This window comes from Oryctolagus cuniculus, chromosome 6, assembly GCF_051225735.1.
Source record: "Oryctolagus cuniculus isolate XC-2025 breed Fujian yellow rabbit chromosome 6, ASM5122573v1, whole genome shotgun sequence".
Lineage (NCBI taxonomy): Eukaryota > Metazoa > Chordata > Mammalia > Lagomorpha > Leporidae > Oryctolagus > Oryctolagus cuniculus.
In genome coordinates this window covers 3,740,666-3,761,920 of record NC_142872.1, presented here as the reverse complement: position 1 = coordinate 3,761,920, position 21,255 = coordinate 3,740,666, and the positions used below count along the sequence as shown (strand labels likewise).

Below are 21,255 nucleotides of genomic sequence, written 5' to 3'. Positions count from 1 at the left end.
AATAAAATCTCATTTGATTCTCTACATTTCAATTATCCCATTGACTCTCTGTGTAAGAGAAATCAAAGTTTACTGGTTATATATTTTCTTGGGATTATGTGGTAGACAAAGAGCATTTTGCTACCTATACATCTAGTAGCCAAAATGTTTTTTTAGGACTTAGCTAAAGTTCCTCTGATGCTAGTAAGACCTATCAGAGGCCAAAGCAAACAAATACAGAAGCAAAAAGCTCTTAACTTCCAAATTCCTACAACAATGCCTTCAAAAACGATTTGTTTCATTGTTCACAGTGAGAGGTTCTAAGGACAAGCATTAAGATTTTGTTGGGGCCCATGCTATTGTGCTGTAGGTTAAACCCATGATGCCTGTGATGCTGGCATCCCTTATGAGCACCGGTTCATGTCCCAGATGCTTCACTTTCCAATCCAGCTCCCTGCTATGGCCCAGGAAAGCAGCAGCAGAAGGCCTCAGTGCTTAGGCCCCCGCACCCACGTGGGAGACCCAGAAGCAGCTCCAGGCTGCTGGCTTTGGATCAGCTCAGCTCTGGCAGATGCGGCTATTTGAGGAGTGAACAGTGGATGGAAGACCTCTCTCTCTGGCTCTGCCTTTCTCTGTAACTGTTTCAAATAAATAAAATAAATTTTTTAAAAAAAATAGTGAAAACAAAGGTTGTCTGCCTGCAGCCCTTCTTGGACTGCTCATTACCAAGTAAACGAAGCCCACACCTGCGACAGCACCAAATCCTGACCCTAACACTAAAGTTGTTAGAAATAAGCATTAAGGGGAGCTGGGAAGTCTTTCGTGCTTTCTCCCTTGGATCACTTCGCCTGGTGTTTTCAGTCCTGGTGGCTTCCTAATGCGCAATCATCAACATCTTGAGAGTAAAAGTCAACTGTTCACAACAATTTGAAAGCTTTCAAGTGATTCTGGAGTTCAGGGAACACTTCCAGATTCCTACTGTTCTGTCCCGTCCCTATCCTAAGACCACCAATGGGCGCCCTGTGGTCCAGCAGGGTGAGGTTTGTCCACCCAGGCCACAAGGGGTATGGTGAGCCCCAAAGATCATGGGGCGCCTTCTTAGAGAAAGTAAGGGATTGGGCTTTCTTGGGCTTTGGTGATGGGTGCAGTTGATGTGAAATTTAAAGAAAGGAGTGTGCTCAGGCTCAGGGTCACGTGCCAACACCAGATCTGGACTGTGAACCAGACCTACATGTTTTGGTTCCTTAGGAACTACAAAGTCGTGATGAACCAGGAATTGGCCTTCAAAAGCTCCATCCCTGAAGCTCTGGGACTGGGGTGGAAAGTGAGATGTGCATCTGCACCAATGGGAGCAGGTGCTGCCCACAGGATGGGAAATTTTATTCTCACTCATACACTCCAAATCCACAAAATTCCTGATGTCTAAGATTCTAAAGAAGAGAGTTTCTCAGGAAGGAAGTAGGAATCACTTAAAGAAGGCGTCATCACATGGCACTTAAACTGCATGGTATCCTCAGGAGAAACTGTTCCCTAATCTATGTTTAGCTGTCTTTTTTTCTCCCTTGCTCTGCTACTTCCTCTTTAATGCTGGGCTACTTTGTAATTTCCAGTTGCACCATGCCTTTTGTTTCTTATGCTTTTATTTAAGGTATTTGATTCATTTTAAAGACTTGTTCACACATCTGTTGGACTCCTTTTACATTTGCATCGGCTGAAGCTCTCTGCCAGGCAAAAGGCCCAGGTTACCATGCACAGAACCCAAGAGACATTCCTTTCCTGTGCCGCAGACTTCACAATCCAGGCCTTTAAATCCAAGGATCAAGAGAGTCTGTCACCCACTAGAAAGAGTTACCACAGGTCACATCTTCGTGCCAGCCTGAGTATCCCAGAGAGAGCCCTTCTCCCAGAAGATCCATCCACTCTTGGCAATTACTCGATCACACAGTATTCTCCATGTGGAGCTGAGGGTGAGGAAGAGAAGACGTAAGGAAGGGGAGTGGAGACCCCAGGGAGGCTGGGGCCTCATCAGAAGGACGAAGGAGGCAGAAGAGTGGCAGAGGTCATGGAGGGCTGAGATGACCAGAGAGTGAAGGCCGTCTAGAGAGGAATGAGGAAGGCAAGCACGACAGCAGTCAGTGCACAATATGTTCAAATGCAGAAAGCCATGGAATGAAAAAGGAGGTAACCAAGGCTGAGCTCGAAAGACGCAGCTTGTGGAGTCCGTGGGGTTTGTGGCAGAAAGGACCGCAACCGGGTGAGTCTTTTGCTGACAGGTTCCATCCAAGGTGAGATCAGTGAGCAGTTCTGTGAGCACAGATCCGCGCTCCTCAGTAGATCCCCACAGCCCTGGATCAATGCCCTGACTCTCCTGTGAGTCAGAAGCAGTCTGCATGCAGCTGTTTTATAGACGCTGCCTATTTCCATGAAAAACATATATGTGCTCACATATAAGAAATTAACATGCCTTACTGTACTTGATAGGTAAACTGTTGAATGATCAGTCTATCTCTTATAAAGTAGATGAATCTGGTAATTAATTTTAAAATTAGAAACTTTATTTATCTAAAGAAATCTTCTTTTTTTAACTTTTACTAAGTCTTAGAATTGATACAGGAATGACTGAGCCACACAGGTCCCATCACAAGCACCATACACTTCAAATAAATCGCACCCCAGGGCGTCTGACAAACTAAGCAGCTTAACTGAAAATAAAGTCTGAAAATATCATTTCATTATTAATAAACATTCTATTTATTCTCTAATTTTAGTAATCAAATTGGATTTTAAGTTTTGAAAATGGAAAGATGAATATAATGGTTTTGTTTCACATAGCTTATGAAGGTTAAGATAGAATCATTTCTAGTAATGGAGTTTCAAAATTACTTTGAACATAGATTTCTTTTTGAAGATAAATTAAACTATCACTTTTGAAGCTGCTGATAGGCAGCATATGAACCTATTGGGGGAAAGGTCTCTGACCACAGCAGGTTCAAGATGCGAGGGTCAGACCCCTCAGACCCGTGCTGTGTGGACCACCCTGTAGTCAGGTGCTGTTGACACAGGGTATGTGCCTGACCAACCATGACCTTTGGTGCTGGGGAGAGGGAGCAGGAGGATGGAGAGTGGGCATGTCCTAGGCCTGATCCTAGGGTGTGGACAGTGGGTGTGTCCTAGGACTGATCCTAGGGTGTGGACAGTGGGCGTGTCCTAGGACTGATCCTAGGGTGTGGACAGTGGGTGTGTCCTAGGCTGATCCCAGGGTGTGGACAGTGGGCGTGTCCTAGGCTGATTCTAGGGTGTGGACAGTGGGTGTGTCCTAGGCCTGATCCTAGGGTGTGGACAGTGGGTGTGTCCTAGGCCTGATCCTAGGGTGTGGACAGTGGGCGTGTCCTAGGCTGATCCTAGGGTGTGGACAGTGGGTGTGTCCTAGGTCTGATCCTAGGGTGTGGACAGTGGGTGTGTCCTAGGCCTGATACTAGGGTGTGGACAGTGGGCGTGTCCTAGGACTAATCCTAGGGTGTGGACAGTGGGTGTGTCCTAGGTCTGATCCTAGGGTGTGGACAGTGGGTGTGTCCTAGGCCTGATACTAGGGTGTGGACAGTGGGCGTGTCCTAGGACTAATCCTAGGGTGTGGACAGTGGGTGTGTCCTAGGACTGATCCTAGGGTGTGGACAGTGGGTGTGTCCTAGGCTGATCCTAGGGTGTGGACAGTGGCTGTGTCCTAGGCTGATCCTAGGTGTGGACCGTGGGTGTGTCCTAGGCCTGATCCTAGGATGTGGACAGTGGGCATGTCCTAGGCCTGATCCTAGGTGTGGATAGTGGGTGTGTTCTAGGCCTCCTCTTCCTGGAGGAACGACACAGGACCCTGCGTTGTTCTTTTGTCTGCTCGGCCCTCCCCGGGTTTGCTGCTGGTTCTTCCCAGGTTGGCTACTATCCCTTCCACCTCTGTGGAAGGGCGGTTCCCCCAGCCACTTTCCCCACTTCCGCGGGGGAGCGGCACACTGCCGGCCGGCTCTCTTGGGGGCTGCACAGGTGTTCCTTCAGATAGATGTTCCTTGTGCATGTTGTCTCTCTCTTCCTTTATAGTCCTCTTCCACCAATCCCAACTCTGCTACCCACATGCCGAGTACACTGCTCTCCTCCAATCAGGAGCAGGTCCTGCTGTTTATTGGTTGAACTGGAGGCAGCTGGGTAGAAGCTGTTTCCTCCTCTCCCAGTGCCATATTGTGGGAGAGCAGATGCATAGAATAAGTCTTAATTCCAGTAACAGTCTAGTCCGAGTTGCTCCCCACAGGTGTGTACTAGGCTGATCCTAGGGTGTGGACAGTGGGTGTGTCCTAGGCCTGCTCCTAGGGTGTGGACAGTGGGCGTGTCTTGGCCTGATTCTAGGGTGTGGACAGTGGGCGTGTACTAGGCCTCATCCTAGGAGGTGGACAGTGGGCGTGTCCTAGGCCTGATTATAGGGTGTGGTCAGTGGGCGTGTCCTAGGCCTCATCACAGGGTGTGGACAGTGGGTGTGTCCTAGGCCTGATCCTAGGGTGTGGACAGTGGGTGTTTCCTAGGACTGATCCTGGGGTGTGGACAGTGGGCATGTCCTAAGGCCAGATCCTGGGGTGTGGACCGTGGGTGTGTCCTAGGCCTGATCATAGGGTGTGGACAATGGGCATGTCCTAGGCCTGATCCTATGGTGTGGACAGTGGGTGTGTCCTAGGCTGATCCTAGGGTGTGGACAGTGGGTGTGTCCTAGGCCTGATCCTAGGTGTGGACCGTGGGTGTGTCCTAGGCCTGATCATAGGGTGTGGACAATGGGCATGTCCTAGGCCTGATCCTAGGTGTGGACCGTGGGTGTGTCTCTAGGCCTGATCATAGGGTGTGGACAGTGGGCATGTCCTACGCCTGATCCTAGGGTGTGGACAGTGGGCGTGTCCTAGGCCTCATCCTAGGAGGTGGACAGTGGGCGTGTCCTAGGCCTGATCCTGGGGTGTAGACAGTGGGTGTGTCCTAGGCCTGATCCTAGGGTGTGGACAGTGGGCGTGTCCTAGGCCTGATCCTAGGGTGTGGACAGTGGGCATGCCCTTACACCTGACAGACGGTCTGGTGGGAAGGCACCAGCCTCTGGTTCCAGCATCTGCCTCCAAATGCAGGCTCCAGTCACCTGCGGTAACAACAGCAGAAGAGCTTTCCACTGCTCTCTGAATGTGCAGAGTATGTCGCCCCAAAGGTGGTGTTCAGAAACAAACCATGGGGCCTGGTTTCAAAGCGATGCTCTGCCCAGCTGCACTCAGCACGCCAGTTCCAAGTGAGCACCAGGAGGTGCCTGGTGCAGCAAGCTGGTGCAGGAGGGTCCCGTCCCATGTGGGGACACAGACCGTTTATGTGAGAGGAGTGACCACAGCCGTGAACTTAAACACAAAAGGGGCAGGATCTGAGGAGCCAAAGCATCATTCTGAAACTGATTACTTTTTAAATCTTTTAGTTCACTTTTCCACGTTCTTTTTGAAGACAGAGATTGTACATTAGAAAATCAGTTTGGAAGTCATGACTCTCACACACGAGTGAAACCAGACAGAGTTCTGAATGAAGACAAAATTCTGTGCTTACATTCAAAGGTCGTGCGGAATCCAGTTAAAATATGAAGAACGGAGTCAACGTGGAATGACCATCTTTGTGGGTTTGGTTGTACTTTTATGACAGCATTGGGTTGTGTTTGATGTAGGATGATGGAGGCACAGGCTGGACTTCAATATTGGACCTGAAGTGTAAAATTCTTTGCACATTACTTCCCTAAACTGCTAATCGGTTATGACAGCACCTGATTCCATGTGTCATCAAACAGGTGGTGTCCACGCCTTCTGCCTCTGAACACAGTGCAGGCACTTGGCAAACCCCATTGAGACTCTGTGTGCATCCGGCTGCTGCCTGGCACTTGTTCACGAGTCAACATCTTTCTAGGACTGAGAGACAGGGACGCATCATGGACGTAGACAACGAGACACTAGCCCAGGACTTTGTCTTGCTGGGCTTCCCGGGGCCCCAGGCCCTCCAGCTGTCCCTCTTCTCATTGTTCCTCGTGATGTATGTCCTCACAGTGGGTGGGAATGTGGCCATCCTGGTGCTCGTGGGTACCACCCCCCAGTTACACACTCCCATGTACTTCTTTCTGAGCAACCTCTCTTTCCTGGAGATCTGCTATACCACCGCCGTGGTCCCCAAAGCCCTGGCCGTGCTGTTGGGGAGGAGCCAGGACATAGGGTTCCCCAGCTGCCTCCTGCAGATGTACCTGGTCTTCTCCTTAGGCTGCACAGAGTACTTCCTCCTGGCTGTCATGGCATACGACCGCTACCTGGCTGTCTGCTACCCGCTGCACTACGGGGCCATCATGAGCAGCCTGCTCTCCTTGAGGCTGGCCCTGGGCTCCTAGGCCTGTGGCTTCCTGGCCATCGTGGCACCCACTGCCCTCGTCAGCAGCCTGTCCTTTTGCGGCCCCCGTGCCATCAACAACTTCTTCTGCGACATCGCGCCCTGGATCGCCCTGGCCTGCACCAGCACACAAGCCGTGGAGATCGTGGGCTTCGTGATCGCCTGTGTGGTCATCCTGAGTTCATGCCTCATCACCCTGGTCTCCTACGTCTACATCATCAGCACCATCCTCAGGATCCCCTCGGCCAGTGGCTGGAGCAAGGCCTTCTCCACGTGTTCCTCCCACCTCACTGTGGTCCTCCTGTGGTACGGGTCCACCATCTTCCTGCATGTGCGAACCTCCATCAAGGACGCCCTGGACCTGAGCAAGGCCATCCACATCCTGAACACCGTGGTGACCCCCGTTCTCAACCCCTTCATCTACATGCTCTGGAACAAGGAGGTGAGGGAGAGTCTGCTGAGAAAGTGGAAAGGAGGTAAACTCCTCACGGTGTGACGGGGAGCTGTGCTGTGTGCCGGCCCCCAGACTGCAGGGCTCTCCATTCCTGCAGCATGGCAGGTGTTCTGATCATGGCTCCAAGTGCACCACAGAGTGACAGGGATGCTTCTTTGGTTCCAGGGGGGAGAAAACAAAGGGGAAACGCCTGAAAGACAAAATCAGACCTATCAAGGGAAACACTGTGTGCAGGAGCTCTCCTTTCTCACGCAGGAGGGGAACAGGAGTTTTTGATAGAAGCAAACTATCTTGTCCAAGCGAAATAGTTGTATATTGACATGGGTTTTCTTTTGAGTTTTTTTTATAACATTAGGGACACATACTCAGTGTGAAGCGTGCATTACTAAAACTCCAAGTTCTCGTTCTTTGTAAGATTTTTGTATCACCTTGTAAATCTGGGGTGTAAGAACTAGGACAGGAAATGCATGAAATCATAATGGAAATGAGAGTGCCATTATTCCCACGTGATATTTTCTTGGGTGAGGTATGGTAATAGATGCAGATGGCAGGGGAAGCTGCTAACTTACAAGATGCCACGTCAGATTCACCAGGACTGAAAGGGTTTGAGTAAAGCTATAGAAGTCCCGTGATGATCCATGGTCAAGGTGCTGTCCCACAGAATTAGAGTTTCAGAGAAAAATAACCTTGGGGTACAATAATTAGAGTGTTTTTGTTTTTAATTCCCTCCAAAAGACCCCATCTTAAGGAGCCAGAAGCAGGCCTTGCCTTCTCAGCCATGCACTCAGGAAGATTCACTTCCCCTCACCCACTTCCCAGGACTGGGGATAGACGCTGCAGTCGGGGGCTGGCCAACAGAGCCAGGCAGAGGAGCGGGCTGGGGCTGTGTTCTTCCCCCAGGAGGAAGGCGGGCCTGGGAACAGCTGCCCTCAGACCTCCCTGTTCCCATCATTGGGAACCTTTCCTGGTTTTGGAAGTGAATGGGGCGGGGAAGGCTGCATGTTGGAAGGACACAGGAGAACATGTTTTAACTGAGACCGAGTCCCCTGGCAAAGTGTGCCTCTGTTGAAAGTCTACCTTCTGGGGCTGGTGCGATGGTGCACTAGGCTAATCCTCCATCTGTGGCACCGGCATCCCATATGGGCACCCAGTACAAGTCCCGGTTGCTCCTCTTCCAGTCCAGCTCTCTGCTGTGGCCCAGAAAGGCAATGGAGGATGGCCCAGGTGCTTGGGCTCCTGCACCCGCATGGGAGACCAGGAAGAAGCACCTGGCTCCTGGCTTCCAATTGGCGTAGCTCCGGCCATAGCAGCCATTAGGGGGAGTGAACCAATGAAAGGAAGACCTTTCTCCCTCTCTCACTGTCTGTAACTCTACCTGTCAAATTAAAAAAAAAAAAAAAACTTAAAAAAATCTTAAAAAAAAAAAAAAAAAAGAAAGTCTGCCTCCTAAGAGACCATGGGAGGGAAAAGTGGTGCACATGATTTACACTTTTGGTCAGAAAGGATGGCCCAAAGACCCAGGGAGACCCATGTTTTTTTGTTTTGTTTTGTTTAGATTTTTTTATTTATTTGAAAGGTAGAGTGCAGACAGTGAGAGGGAGAGACAGAGAGAAAGGTCTTCTATCCGATGGTTCACTCCCCAGATGGCTGCAACGGCTGAGCTGCACTGATCTGAAGCCAGGAACCAGGAGTTTCTTCTGGGTCTCCCATGTGGGTGCAGGGGCCCAAGGACTTGGGCCATTTTCCACTGCTTTCCCAGGCCATAGCAGAGAGCTGGATCAGAAGAGGAGCAGCTGGGATTAGAACTGGCACCCATATGGGATGCTGGCACCACAGGCACAGGATTAGCCTACTGGGCCACGGCGCCGGCCCCACAGCCATGTGTTTTAAGGCTTAGACACAGTGAAGAATGCACAGCCTTGTAGAGAAGCAACTGGAAAGCAAGACTGGGCTCAAAGGGTAACAAACGGAGGGGGCCCAGCCTGGCCCTGCTGCTCAGCCCCTCTCAGCCTCTGGGAGTCCATACCCAGCTCCAGTACATGGCATGGCACTTGTCACTTGAGGTTCTCCAGGGAGAGAATAGAGAGGCATTTTCCTAGGTTGGAAGAGGAATCTTTCTCTCTCTCCTTTCTCTCTTTCTCTCTCTCTCTCTGCCTCTCTCTCAGATTTATTTATTTACTTGAGAGGCCAGACAGAGGGAGAGACAGAGAGAGAAAGAGGTCTTCCATCCACTGGTTTACTCCCCAAATGGCCACAAAGCCAGAGCTGAGCTGACCCTAAGCCAGGAGCCAGGAGCTTCTTCTGGGTCTCCCACATAGGTTCCCAAGCACTCAGGCCATCTTCCACGGCTTTCCCAAGCCATCAGCCGGGAGCAGGATCAAAAGTAGAATAGCCAGCACTCAAACCAGTGCCTCTATGGGATGCCTGTGCCTCAGGCAGATGCTTAACCTACTACACCACAGTGCCTGTCCTGAGGAATCTGGCTTCTATGACTTGTTTTGGGACAAGGGTTGGGGATTGAACTAACTGAAAGCATATTACTCATCCAACAAATACTTGCCAAGCAACTATGGAAGGCACTGTTTATATATAATCAGGAAAATCACTGAATAAGAAAAAAAAAAACTCTCCCTTCACATAATAAGGGGAGAAAGGCAGAATATAATAAAATGAATGAATGAATAAACTTGACAGTATGTTCTTCATTAATAAGTGGATGGAATAGTTTAATCAGCAGTAACAGATTTAATCCATTTATTTAAGTATTTGAGACACAGACAGTTGTCCCATTTGCTGACTCACTCCCCAGATGCCCACATCAGCTGGTGCTGGGCCAGGGACAAAGGCAGGTGCCTGGGTCTCCATCTGGCTCTTCGACATGGGCAGCAGGGACTTGACCACATCTGCTACCACTGCTGTTCCCAGGGTGTGCCTCAGCAGGAAGCTGGCATCAAGAGTGGAGGCAGGACTTGAACCCAGGCCCTGCAAAGTGGGACTTGGGCCTCCCAGCTGGTATAGTGACTGCTAAGCCAAACACTTAACCTGCCAGTAATGGATTTAAAGTCCTACATTTAAGTTGGTAAAAGGAACTTTCAAAAAACAAAACAAAGTCTAAAATAATGCTCTAGGGCCAGCATTGTGGTGCAGTGGGTTAAGCTGCTGCCATGCGACACCAGCATTTCATATCAGAGCACCGATTCCAGTCCTAGCTTCTCTGCTTCCCATCCAGCGCCCTGCTACTGCACTTGGGAGGCAGCAGAAGACAGCCCAAGGGCTTGAGCCCCTGCACCCATGTGGCAGATCCAGAACAGGCTCCTGGCTCCTGCTCACAGCCTGGGAAAGCAGAAGATGGCCAGAATGCTTGGGCCCCTGCTCCCACGTGGCAGATCCAGATGGAGCTCCTGGCTCCTGGCTTCGGCCTGGCCCAGCCCTGTGTTGCACGCATTGTACAGGGTGAACCAGCAGATGAACAATCTCTGTCTCTCTCTGTTACTCTGCTTTTCACATAAATTAATGAAATCAATCTTTAAAAAAAATAAAATAATGCTCTGAGATATTTAAAGGTACATTTTAAGGCAATAAATGTGAAAATGTGACTGAATATCTCTGAGGAGAGAGAAAGGGAAATAGGATCTGGAAAATATGAATTACTTTATCTGCAACTGTTTTCAATAAAAAGTGTAAAGCAAATAAAAAACAGAAGTTTCAGTAAAAACAGAATGTGACCAGTTCAGTAGGAGACAGAGCAGGAAACGTAAGACTACTGCAGTGCCAGGATCCCATTTGGACACTGGTTCAAGTTCCGGCTACTCTACTTCCCCTCCAGCTCTATGCTATGGCCTGGGAAGGCAATAGAAGATGGCCCAAGTCCTTGGGCCCCTGCACCCATGTGGAAGACCCGGAAGAAGCTCCTGGCTCCTGGTCAGATTGGAGCAGCTCCAGCTGTTGCGGGCATTTGGAGTGAACCAGCAGATGGAAGACCTCTCTGTCTCTACCTCTGCCTCTCTGTAACTCTGCCTTCAAATAAATACATAAATCTTAAAAAAAGAAAAACAAGATTTGTGGAAAGAATTGTGGAAAGACCCCTGATATCAGGCTACAGGTTTCTGATGGCTCTGACACACTGCCGTTGGCGGGGTCAGGGTCTGGAGAGCAGCGGGGCTCCGTGGCAAGCAGGGCAGACTTTGCAGCATGGGGCTCGGAGAGAAGCCATGTGGTGCTCAGGAGCCCCCTGAAGCTGACACTCGTGTTTGAAGGCTTGGGGGTGTCTGAGACGTGGGAAGGCAGCTCTGTCCTTACAGCAGGGCAGAGTGCAAACACGGGTTCCAGCTCAGAGATTTTGACTGGGGGGCAGCGTCTGAGCATGGGAACAACCAGGACCAGACCCGACTCAGGATGGAGGGCCACCCTTGTGGAGTGGAGAAGACCCTGGCCCATGCTGGGGCTTGCACGAGTCACTCAAACTCCAGGTGATGCCATGACCTTGCCACGAGTTCCACCATTCAATCTCAGCATTCTAAATAAAAGCTCACACAGGAGCTGGTGCTGTGCTTTAGCAGGTGAAGCCACCACCTGCTGTGCCAGCATCCCATGGGGGGCCGGTGTGTGGCTCAGCTGTGCCACTTCTGATTCAGCTCCCTGCTAATGCGCCTGGGAAAGCAGCAGAAGATGGCCTAAGAACTTAGGGCTTGTCTAAGACACTGCCCTTGGCTTTCCTCACTGACCTTAGCTTGGATTTTAGGGGCCTTCCTAAGAAGCAGGACTGTCTTTGGGAAATGATAGAAAAAGGAGGTTTAGACTCCAACTGAGTGTCCTTCAACCTGGGATCCTGACCCCATCCAGGTCTCCCAGGCACTGAGGGATGGGGCTGTGTTTGCAGAATTGTGCACAGTCAAGGGGATGGCATCGGGGCAGGAGAGGAACAGTCAGCAGCCCAGAGGGCCTTGGGAGCTCTTCCTGCTGGAAGGGTCCATGTCCTGGACCTGGAGGAAGTGACCTCACTTCCTTGGTGACGGGCCACAACAGAACATGGAACTCTGGTAACCAGGCACCCACATTCTAGTGGTAGCCATTGCCAGCTCACTTGATAGGAACCGTTGCAGGGAGAACTATGTTCCCTTGCTGCTGCCCTTCAAGGCGAGGCTCTCGCAGAGCCAAAGCCCAGAATGAAGGTCTCTTCCAGCGTGTAACACGCTGGCTGAGCTCTCACTATGGACGCCTGTGGCCACGGGGGAGGAGGCAGCCACAGGTAACAGGGTTTACAGCCCCGGGAAGTCCCGTCCAGGGCCAGAGTCTCTGGTGACCCACGTGGGCTGTTCTCCCGTCCCCACGAAGGGGACAAGACGAGGGACCCTTCCCACACAGCACCAGGATTCAGGCATTGGAGGACAGCTGTGGTGTCGTCTGTACCCATTCTAGGGATGGCGGATGGGAAAGTGGGTGTTGGGGGCCATTTTGTCTACTCAGGGGTTACACTTGAGTTCTCCTGTGTCACCTGGAGTCCTCCTGGCTGGGGGTATACCCAGATGTCCCTACGTATGTGACCTGGGGAGTGGAAATACTCACGGGGTGTCTCCTGTGGGACACTGACACCTTCTGGCCTGGCTCTGGGCACTCTGTTTGCAGGGCTCCACACTGGAGATCAGCAATGATTCCCATGAGGAACTCATCTTCTCAGGCAATGGACAGGTGCGTCAGGCCAACAGCCATGGACAGTGCTGGGCTGGGCTGAGGGAGGGGCCTAGGGAGATACACAGGCGGGGACTCAAGATGAGCAGGCTGGGCCGAGGACCAGAGCCTGGATATAGGGACCTCTGGGCCCCGTCCTGGTGTTTCCCACCCGAGTGACTGACCCCAGTCTCGTTCCTAAGAGATCTCGCCCCTCTGCTGCCCACTGACAGCTGGGTTATGGCAACCCCATGTCAGGTCCTGGTGGGATTTTCAGGGGACAGATTACTACTGGTTCCCTGGATATGAAGTCAAGAACGTCCGCGTGTGGGACAGCACGGTTTTCCCACCCAGCCCGGGAATCCCAGGCAGGGGTCAGCTCCGCTGTGCTTCCAGACCTCCCCACAACCCAAGACGGAGAACCCAAACCCCACACACAGGGGTGAGGCTTACCCTTGAGAGAGAGAGAGACTACTCCATGCACGTGTCGGCAGTGTGTCTCTCGGTCTCAGCCCTGGAGCCCCCACCCGTCTCCATCCTGTTCCATGAGAAAGGACATTTGTCCTGTGGCTCAGCTGGGATTCCAGTGCTTGTCCCCGGCTGCCCTGCTGCAGGTCACGGCCTCAGAGAGCGCCCCTGGAAGCCTGGTCTGCTGGGCAGTCAAGCCCAGGGCCCACACGAGGGCGGCTCTCACACAGGAGTTTGCACACAGTGCTGGGGGCTGGATGTCCCTGTGTCTCCTGCTTGTACATGTCCATCTCTGTTCCCATGTTCTCGTGTTCTCCTGTGCTTCTCTGTGTCCTTGTCCCCTCTCCTTATCAGCACGGCAGACCTGGGGCCCACACCATGGCCTGGCCTAACGTCCATCACCTCCTCAGGAGCACATGGCACATGCAACCACACTCAGGGACGCAGAGTCAGAGCATCACCGTCGCTCTCACAGGAGCTAATGCCCTGCTGAGACAGAGGCCCAGACAGCACTTGCTGGGGAGAGGGGCTGAGCTGTCCCCTGGAGCAGCCACGGTCAGATCACCGTGCAGAAGGGCTGTGGCCGGGACACTGCCAGCTTCCATCTCTGCACTGCTGCTCCCAGCTGCTGGCCTCCCTGGGGGTATAATCTGCCCTCCCGACTCTTCCACGCTGCTCTCTGTGTGGTCAACAAAGTCACTTTCGGCCTTTCATTCCCAACCCTCAGGGATGTGAGGAGTCACCTGGTGCAGCTGGATGCCCTCTGTGAGGGGGTCTTCTCCCAGCCCAGACTCCCGTGGTCGGGGGTCCCTGGATCCACCTCTGACTCCTGTATCTGCTGGTCCCCTCTAGTTTGGAGGTGTGTCCACACTGCACCTGGCGGAGGTCTGCCCCCTGCGGAGCCTGCAGCCAGGCACCGGGGCGAAGCTGGAGGAATCCCTGGTCCCAGCCTCCCCAGGAAGAACCATCGCTCACCTGTCCACTCTGCTGTGCTCATATGGTGACTTCAGCACTGTTCCGTATTTTTTGGACCAGATATTCCATAGGTGAGCGTCTGTGCTCTCCAGGCACATGGGGCCTCGGCTGTGTGCCAGAGCCCCCTAGCCGTGGCTCTCTGTGCCTGTGTGCTCCTCTGAGAAGTGGGGTGGTGTGGGCGTGAGCCTCAGGGTTTGACAGGGACCATGTGACTGCAGACATGGCAGGGGCCTGGTGCCTGCTCTGTGGCCAGGGCTGCTGGCGCTGCACTCATCCCTCTTCTTCTGGTCTCTGCACCCTCGGGACTCAATAGCCCACGGCCCTCGAGGTTTGGAAAACCCCACAGAGAGCAGCCCTGCTTTCCCATCTGTAAAGGAGACCTCCCAGCCCCAGTGACTGATTCAGACAGAGTAGGGCCCAGGCACTGGGTGTGAGGCCCAGGCCCCTCAGCTCTCTGGCAAGGTTCCGTGTGTGGTTCATCCCCACATCAAGTGAATGTTAAAAACTGGGCAGTCACTTTACAGACACGTGTCACAGCTCAGCGAGCAAAGCAGACAGCATTCCCGGGGCCTCTAGACTTGGGAGGACCTAGACTCCCCAACTGAACGCCTGCCCGGGTCCTGTCCACAGGGTCAGAGGGGAGAGGATCGTCCTCCCATGGTCTTGCCAGAATGTCAGAGCCCAGGCCCCACTAGGATGTCACGGACTGTGGGTCCAGTCAGAGGCCTTCTGTCCCTGCAAACTGTGGGAGCGAAATGTGGGCTGTGGCTGGGGAGGGACAGACAGGGTGTGGATCTCCCCCTTCCTTTGACTCCTCTGAGAGCACCGAGGCCCGAGGACTCCCCTCAAAGGGAAGGAGAACAGAGCTAGGAATGGGGTCCCAGACCTTCAAAGGAAAGGGGGGCTGGGGCGCAGAGCAGCCAGGGGTCCATGCCCAGGACAGGTGCTTCCCAGCTCCACCCACAAACCCCATCCCCACCCCTGCCCCAGGAGGCCCAGACCTACAGAGATCCTGAGAAACCTGCTCCTAAGTCTGCCTGGAGCCTCGTGCTGAGCACTGGGGAACCTCCCCTCAGGAAAGGTCACGGGGAGGCTGTCACCACAGGGTGTGCACCAGCCCTGTTGACCAGGTCTCCCATGGCCAGGGCAGCCCAGGAAGGCTTGGGGGGTGGGGTCATGCTCTGGACAGGCAGAGGCATGCCCAGGGCCCCAGAACCACAGAGGGGCCCCAGGCAGTGCAGTGTGACGGCCAAGGCCAGCCTCTGACCCTGCTGCCCTCGCTTGTGTCCCCAGCAACATGGCTTCCTTCCTGGGACGCTGCAGAGACCTGTACAAGGCAGAGCTCCATGGCAACACCAGCCTTCCACTGCTGAAGATGAAGGTGGGCTGCAAGCCTGTCAGCCTACCTGGAGGAGACCTGGGGACCCAGGTGTACTTTCTGTATGCCCTGCCCGGACACACCCAGCACCCTGAGGCCAAAGCAGACGGTGAGGGGCAGCGCAGTCTGCAGGTCTCTCAGGGGTGGTGTTTGGGGCTGGAATCCCCTTCCAGGCAGTGCGACCTCTCGGGGTTTGCAGAGGTCACTGGAAGGTGATTCACGTTGGCGACCCTTTCTCTTCTTCCAGCTCCTGCTCTGCGTGCAGGGCCAGCACCCTTCTGCACACTGGCTCTGGAGCCAGCTGCAGCACCACTGGCTCAGCCAGGACCTGCTCCAGAGCCAGGGCCAGCTTTCCCACGGGGCCTGCCCCCATGCGCACAATCAGCACCAGGGCCAGCTCCACAGGCCTCCTCTGGCTGGGCTGGGACTGCAGAGGAGCTGCCTGGGGCGGAGATGGTTGACATCACCGCCTTCTCCCCCAGGACGATGGCAGAACAGCTCACGCTTCTGGATGCGGTGAGCAGCCGGCTCTGCTGGGCAGGGCCAGGACCACGGCGTCCCTGTGGCACCTGCTGTCCCACACAAGCCCTGGCCAGAGTCCAGTGTTCTGAGTCAGCCCAGGCTTCATGTCTCAGCCCCAGTGTGACCCGGGCTCGTTTCTCATGTCCTAACCCACCTGTCCCCTGTGCACAGCAGAGATGGGACACACTCATGCCAGGTGCACAGAGCGACAGACAGAAAGCTGGGCACGGTGTGGCCCAGTGGTGGTGGAGGGCACTCACTGAGGTGCAGCCAGGCCCCCGTCCCTGCCGGTCTGCCCAGAATGCCTACCTGTCTCAGCACTGATCAGGCTTCAGAGTTGGACGGGGTCCCAGAGCAGACACGCAAGCAGAGCCCCTTGTTGTAGCTACCAGAGGGAGGTGTGCTGGGATGGACACAAGGAGCACAGGGCTGATGGCGATGGGCCGAGGGATGGGGAGTTGGCCAGGATGCCCCGGAGAAAGTACCTCTGTGTCTTCTCTCCAAGAATGGGCTCTGGGCCGTGGGGCTCTAGGCACCTTCAGTGGTCTGCTGCTCCCACCGCTGAGAGGCCCATGCACAGCACCCCTGCATTCTGAGTGGGGGTGGCTGTGCCCATGGGACACTCTCCTCCCCAGGAGCTGTTCCAGAAGGTCGTGCCCTTCCACTGCCTGGGCTCCGTCTGGACCAAGAGCAACAAGAGAGGCAAGGAACACCTGGCCTCCACTGTCCATGCCACTGTGCAGCAGTTCAACTGTGTGACAAATTGTGTAGTAACCACATGCTTGGGGGACCCCAGCATGAAGGCCACGGACAGGGCCCCTGTGGTGGAGCACTGGATCAAGGTGGCCAAGGTCAGCTGCGGGCAATCAGGGCCCTCGCTCACTGCACTCTGGGAATGGCCACTTTGCTTTATCAGCCCTCGGGAGTACACCCTGTGGCTGAAGACCCTGCACAGACCCTGGGCCCTTCCTGGCAGGGAGGGGCCTGACCTGACTCACTTCCCCCAGGGGTGCATGCTCCCCTCCCACCTGAACCTCTGTGTGGGTTGAACCCAATCCTCTCCCTGTGAGGGTGGCCACAGTGCCCTCGTGCCTTCCTGTGGCTCCGTGGGCATCTGATGCAGGAGGGGGACGTCAGCCCAGGGGGATCAGGTGACTTCTCCCTCATCCGCTCTGCTCTCCAGGAGTGCCAGACCCTCAGGAATGTTTCCTCGGCCCATGCCATCCTCACTGCTCTGCAGACCTCCCCAATTTGTCGCCTGCAAGAGACGTGGGGAGAAGTCTCCAGGTGGGTGCCTTCTCCCACAGGAGCACCAGGGTGTACCTGGGACCCTAGGACTCACCACTAACCCCCATGACTCTGGGAGGGGCCAGACGTGGACTCTAAGGGGAGGCATGGGGAATGGCACCTTCGAGACCCCTAGACCTTCTGCCTAATTTTTGCCACAGGATATTTGCTTTGCTGTCAGGCACCAGTTCTTTAATAGTGCTCCTGGGCAGCACCGGAGCTCCCTGTGCAGGTGAACTTGAGGCAGAACGGTGCTGCTCAGTGGAGGGGAGGGGCCCAGGAGAACCACTTGAGCTCCCCACCTGTCCCCTGGGCACCAGGGCTTAGGGAACTCAGTGGGGAACTCACCTGGGCCGTGTACATCCTCCTTGCTGTCGAGTGAAGGGAGCTGCACTCACCATCCTCCCATCACACTGAGTAGCTCTTCCTGGTTTCCCATCTCCACAGCAAAAGCTGCAAAAAATTTGAGCGCCTGTGTGAGAAGGACAATGGCTTGAGCAGAGATCGGCTCACCAAGGTAGGGAGGCTGGGAGGCGGGGCAAGTCCTTGGGGGGTAGGGAGGGAGCAAAGTGTCGCCACCCAGAGCCTGTGCAGGCCCTGTCTGTCACTAGAGATCCCTGGGTTCCACTCCCTGAGTGGCAGGGGAGATGTGCAGCAGAAGCTGTGGTTCGTCCTCAACCCTGCTGGGGCTGGATGAGCATACAGTGGGGCTGGGTGGCCAGCACCTGTCAGCCAGGCCTCCTGAGACCACCTGGCCCTCTCTCTCCATGGTGGTGCCTGGCCAGGGACCAGGACCCAGAGAGCCCTGATGGACTCCTGGCCAGGGGTGCAGCTGGAGTTGGGGTGAAGCAGTGGGGTGGCGGTCAGCTGGGGACAGGGCAGGCTCTCCTGTGTGGCCCTGGGCTGGTCATTGCCCATGGCCTCTGATTTCTCAAGTAGAGGATGGGGCTGATGAGCCTGTTGTGCAGGGCTCATGGGGGTCGGTGAGGCACCAGGAAGGGTGATGCGCGGTGCACGGCCTGGCCTTCTTCCCAGGGGACAATGAGGAGGAGGAGGGCAGGCGTAGGTTGCTGAGTCAGGACAGCTGTGGTGGGGGGGCGCCCAGCACCCTCGCCAGTCAAGGAGCAGACCCAGGGAGACCCCTTGCTCAAGGTGCCCCCAGTGAGGGTGGGAGCCACAGCATCCAGATAGAGTGCACTTGGGGGAGGGGGTCAGACATGCCATGCCCCAGCAGAGGGCCCAGGTGTGGGCAGGGGTCAGAAGGACAGGCCCTAAGACCCTGACCTTGATCCTGGCAGAAGGGAGCCTTCAAGCTTGCTGCCCGGGAGAAGAATCCGCAGAGAGCACAGATGAGGCTGCGGAAACAACAGAAGGTGCGTGTGCCTGGGTGAGGGGACTCCTCCGTCACACCGGGGCCCGAGCCACAGGAGCAGGGCCTCCACCTCCAGCCCTCCCTGCAGTCCCCACACTGCCTCAGTGGCCTCCACCAGAGAGACCAGAGCCAGGGCCTGGGGCAGCTGGACTCTCAGTGCACTTGGGGCTGAGGTGGTGCTGGGGGTCACACGGCCTGTGTGCCCTTGGACATCCCAGCAGGAGTCCTAGGGGTGCCTGCTGTCCTGGGAGTAGCTGGGAGGATGGAGAATGGAGGAGGCTGCCAAGGTCCTGGATGGCTCCCAGGGGAGACATGAGCCAGGGTCCAGGAGCTGGGGTGGAGGGGTCTCTGGGGCCAGGGCTCGGGGGGCAGCTGAGAGCAGGTGCTCATCACCACCCCCTGTGGCACAGGGAGTCGTCCCCTTTCTTGGCACCTACCTGAAATACCTGGTGATGTTGGACACTGTGATGGGGGACTCTGTGCATGTGAGTGATCCTGGGGCAGATGGGGTGGGCCGGGTCCCTGAGGCTTGGGGGCGGGGTGGGGTGGGGAGAGTCTGGACTGCGCTCTTAGCCTTCAGCGCTTCCCCCCCTTCTCCTGAACCTCACAGCGGTCCCTGGGGCTGGGGCTTCACTGCCTCTGCCCTGGGAGTGTCGGGGCCTCCAACCGGGTGCCCCTCCCTTTCCTGGAGGGACAAAGCTACACAAGGTCTTGGCTGAGCCTCCTTGGCCTCCTCTCGGGTAGGCTCCATGGGCAGAAGAGAAATTGGGCCCAGCAAGGTCAGGAAGCACTGACATGGCCAAGCACCCTCGCCCATCCCAGCCTCTGTTTCCCGCCTGTCACCAGGCAGGGGAGAACAGCAGGTGCCTGAGCCTCAGCTGCCAGGTCCCCTCTCCAGAGCTCACCCAGATCCTTGTCCTTTCCCACCCACATCCCCTTGACGGCCTCATGAAGGGGAGGGTCAGGGCTGGGCCCAGCTGGGGGCGGTTCTGATGGACTCTGTCTGCCTTCCAGCAGGCTGATGTCAGCTTCCAGAAACTGAATAAGGTGAGCAGCTGTGGCCTCACTCAGGGCAGGAGGGCACTGGGGGTCACAGGTGGCCCCGGTCGGGACCCCATGCATCACCCCTGCAGCTTTGCTCTATTAGGAGGGCTGGGTGCACATGACGGGGAGACCCATCCCTAGGGCGGGTGCGGGTAGAGGACTGGAATCAAGGAGAAGCCTGGGGAGGGGCTGTTTGCACCCCCATCGGAGGCCAGGGTGGGGCCTGCATGGGCTGGAGGGGAGGAGGCCTCTTAAGAGGAAACACCCAGAACTCCACAGCCCCTCCCCTACCAGGTCCCCACAGCGTTCCCAGCCCAGGCCCTAACAGTGTCCTGTGTGTCCCTCCATCCCCAGGAAATGAAAGTCCTGCAAGAAATCCAACTACTGCAGGTGGCAGCGAGCAAGTATTATTTTAAGCGTGATGAGGAGTTTGGCGTGTGGTTCCGGTCTGTGGAGTTTCTCACTGAGAAGGAGAGGTGAGTGATGGGCAGGAATTAGGTGAAGCCTAGTGTGGGGGTGGGGAGGGCTCTCCCTGCTGTGCAGCTGCGGGGAGCATCATCCAGGCCCCCTGGTGGGCAGCAGGCCCTGTCCCATGGGCACTGCTGGCCCCAGGACTGCAGCTCCTGGACAGACCCTGGGAGGGAGGCCTGAGCTGAGGCTCTTGGTGGACTCATGGCTGTGCTCTCTCCGTTAGCTACGCCCTGTCCCGCCAGCTGGAGCCCCCTGTCAAGAAGCCCACAGCATCCTCAAGGCCATGAACACCATCGTGATGCCCTCGTGACCAAGTGCCTGGGACCTCAGGGGCAGATCTGAGCTCATTGTGAGCCTGGTGCCTGGGACAGTGGCCTCCCTGTTGTGAAGCTGAGGCCTGCATTGTATCAGTTTAATTGCCCCTCTTATGTTTTCTCTTTTCCTCCATTTAACTATAGTCACTGTTATTAACTCCCTAGTAGAGTTTTATTAAAGTTAACATAAATATGTTGCACCATGAGTTTCATTATTCCTCGTCATTGCTTCCCCATAACTGAGGTTGTGAGCAGTGTTCCACCCGTGCAAATGTGCTGCGGACATGGGCCCCTCCTAGTTGCAGCTCCTGGAGCTGCACCTCGCTGGTTGAGGTTCCCTGAGGTTCTTCTCCTAAGAGGAGCTGGCAGATCATGTGATGCCTGGTGTAAAAACACTGCCTCACTCCTCCTGCATTTGCTGCCCTGGGTTTAGGATGTTGGGTCCAGCCTGGCCTGGCCTGACTGTGGTGGGCCAATGGGAGGTGAACCAGCAGATGGAAGGTCTCTCTCTCACTTTGCCTTCTAAATATATAAAAGAGGGGCTGGTGCTGTGGCATAGTGGGTAAAGCTGCCACCTACAGTGCTGGCATCAGGGGTGTGTTTGAGTCCCAGCTGCTCTCCTTCTGATCCAGTCCCTGCTATGGCCTGGGAAAGCAGTGGAGGATGGCCCCAGTCCTTGGGCCCCTGCACCCATGCAGGAGACCCTGAAGAAACTCTGGCTCCTGGCATCCGATCAGCCCAGCTCCAGCCATTGTGGCCATTTGGGGAGTGAACCAGCAAATGGAAGACCTCTCTATCTCTCTGCCTCTAACTCTAGCTTTCAAATAAATAAGTAAAATAATAAATCTTTAAAAATAGAAAAAAGAATAAAAAGCATTTTAGATGGAATGTAGAAATACTACCA

The 21,255-nt window shown here is 54.9% G+C and overlaps 1 protein-coding gene and 1 pseudogene across 1 annotated transcript; both read left to right on the top strand.

Moving 5' to 3' along the window:
* The first annotated feature begins 5,690 nt into the window (after positions 1–5,690).
* LOC149125978 (olfactory receptor 6F1-like) lies at positions 5,691–6,992 on the top strand (annotated as a pseudogene).
* A 5,281-nt stretch (positions 6,993–12,273) lies between these two features.
* Positions 12,274–20,324, top strand: LOC149125977 (ral-GDS-related protein-like). Its single transcript, XM_089335829.1, has 14 exons — positions 12,274–12,288; positions 12,479–12,541; positions 13,539–13,631; positions 13,841–14,034; positions 15,257–15,450; positions 15,589–15,857; positions 16,499–16,714; positions 17,047–17,150; positions 17,598–17,667; positions 18,449–18,523; positions 18,933–19,007; positions 19,537–19,569; positions 19,921–20,042; positions 20,261–20,324. Exons 1-14 carry the CDS (start codon positions 12,274–12,276, stop codon positions 20,322–20,324), a joined length of 1,587 nt encoding a protein of 528 aa, XP_089191955.1.
* Positions 20,325–21,255: the final 931 nt, after the last annotated feature.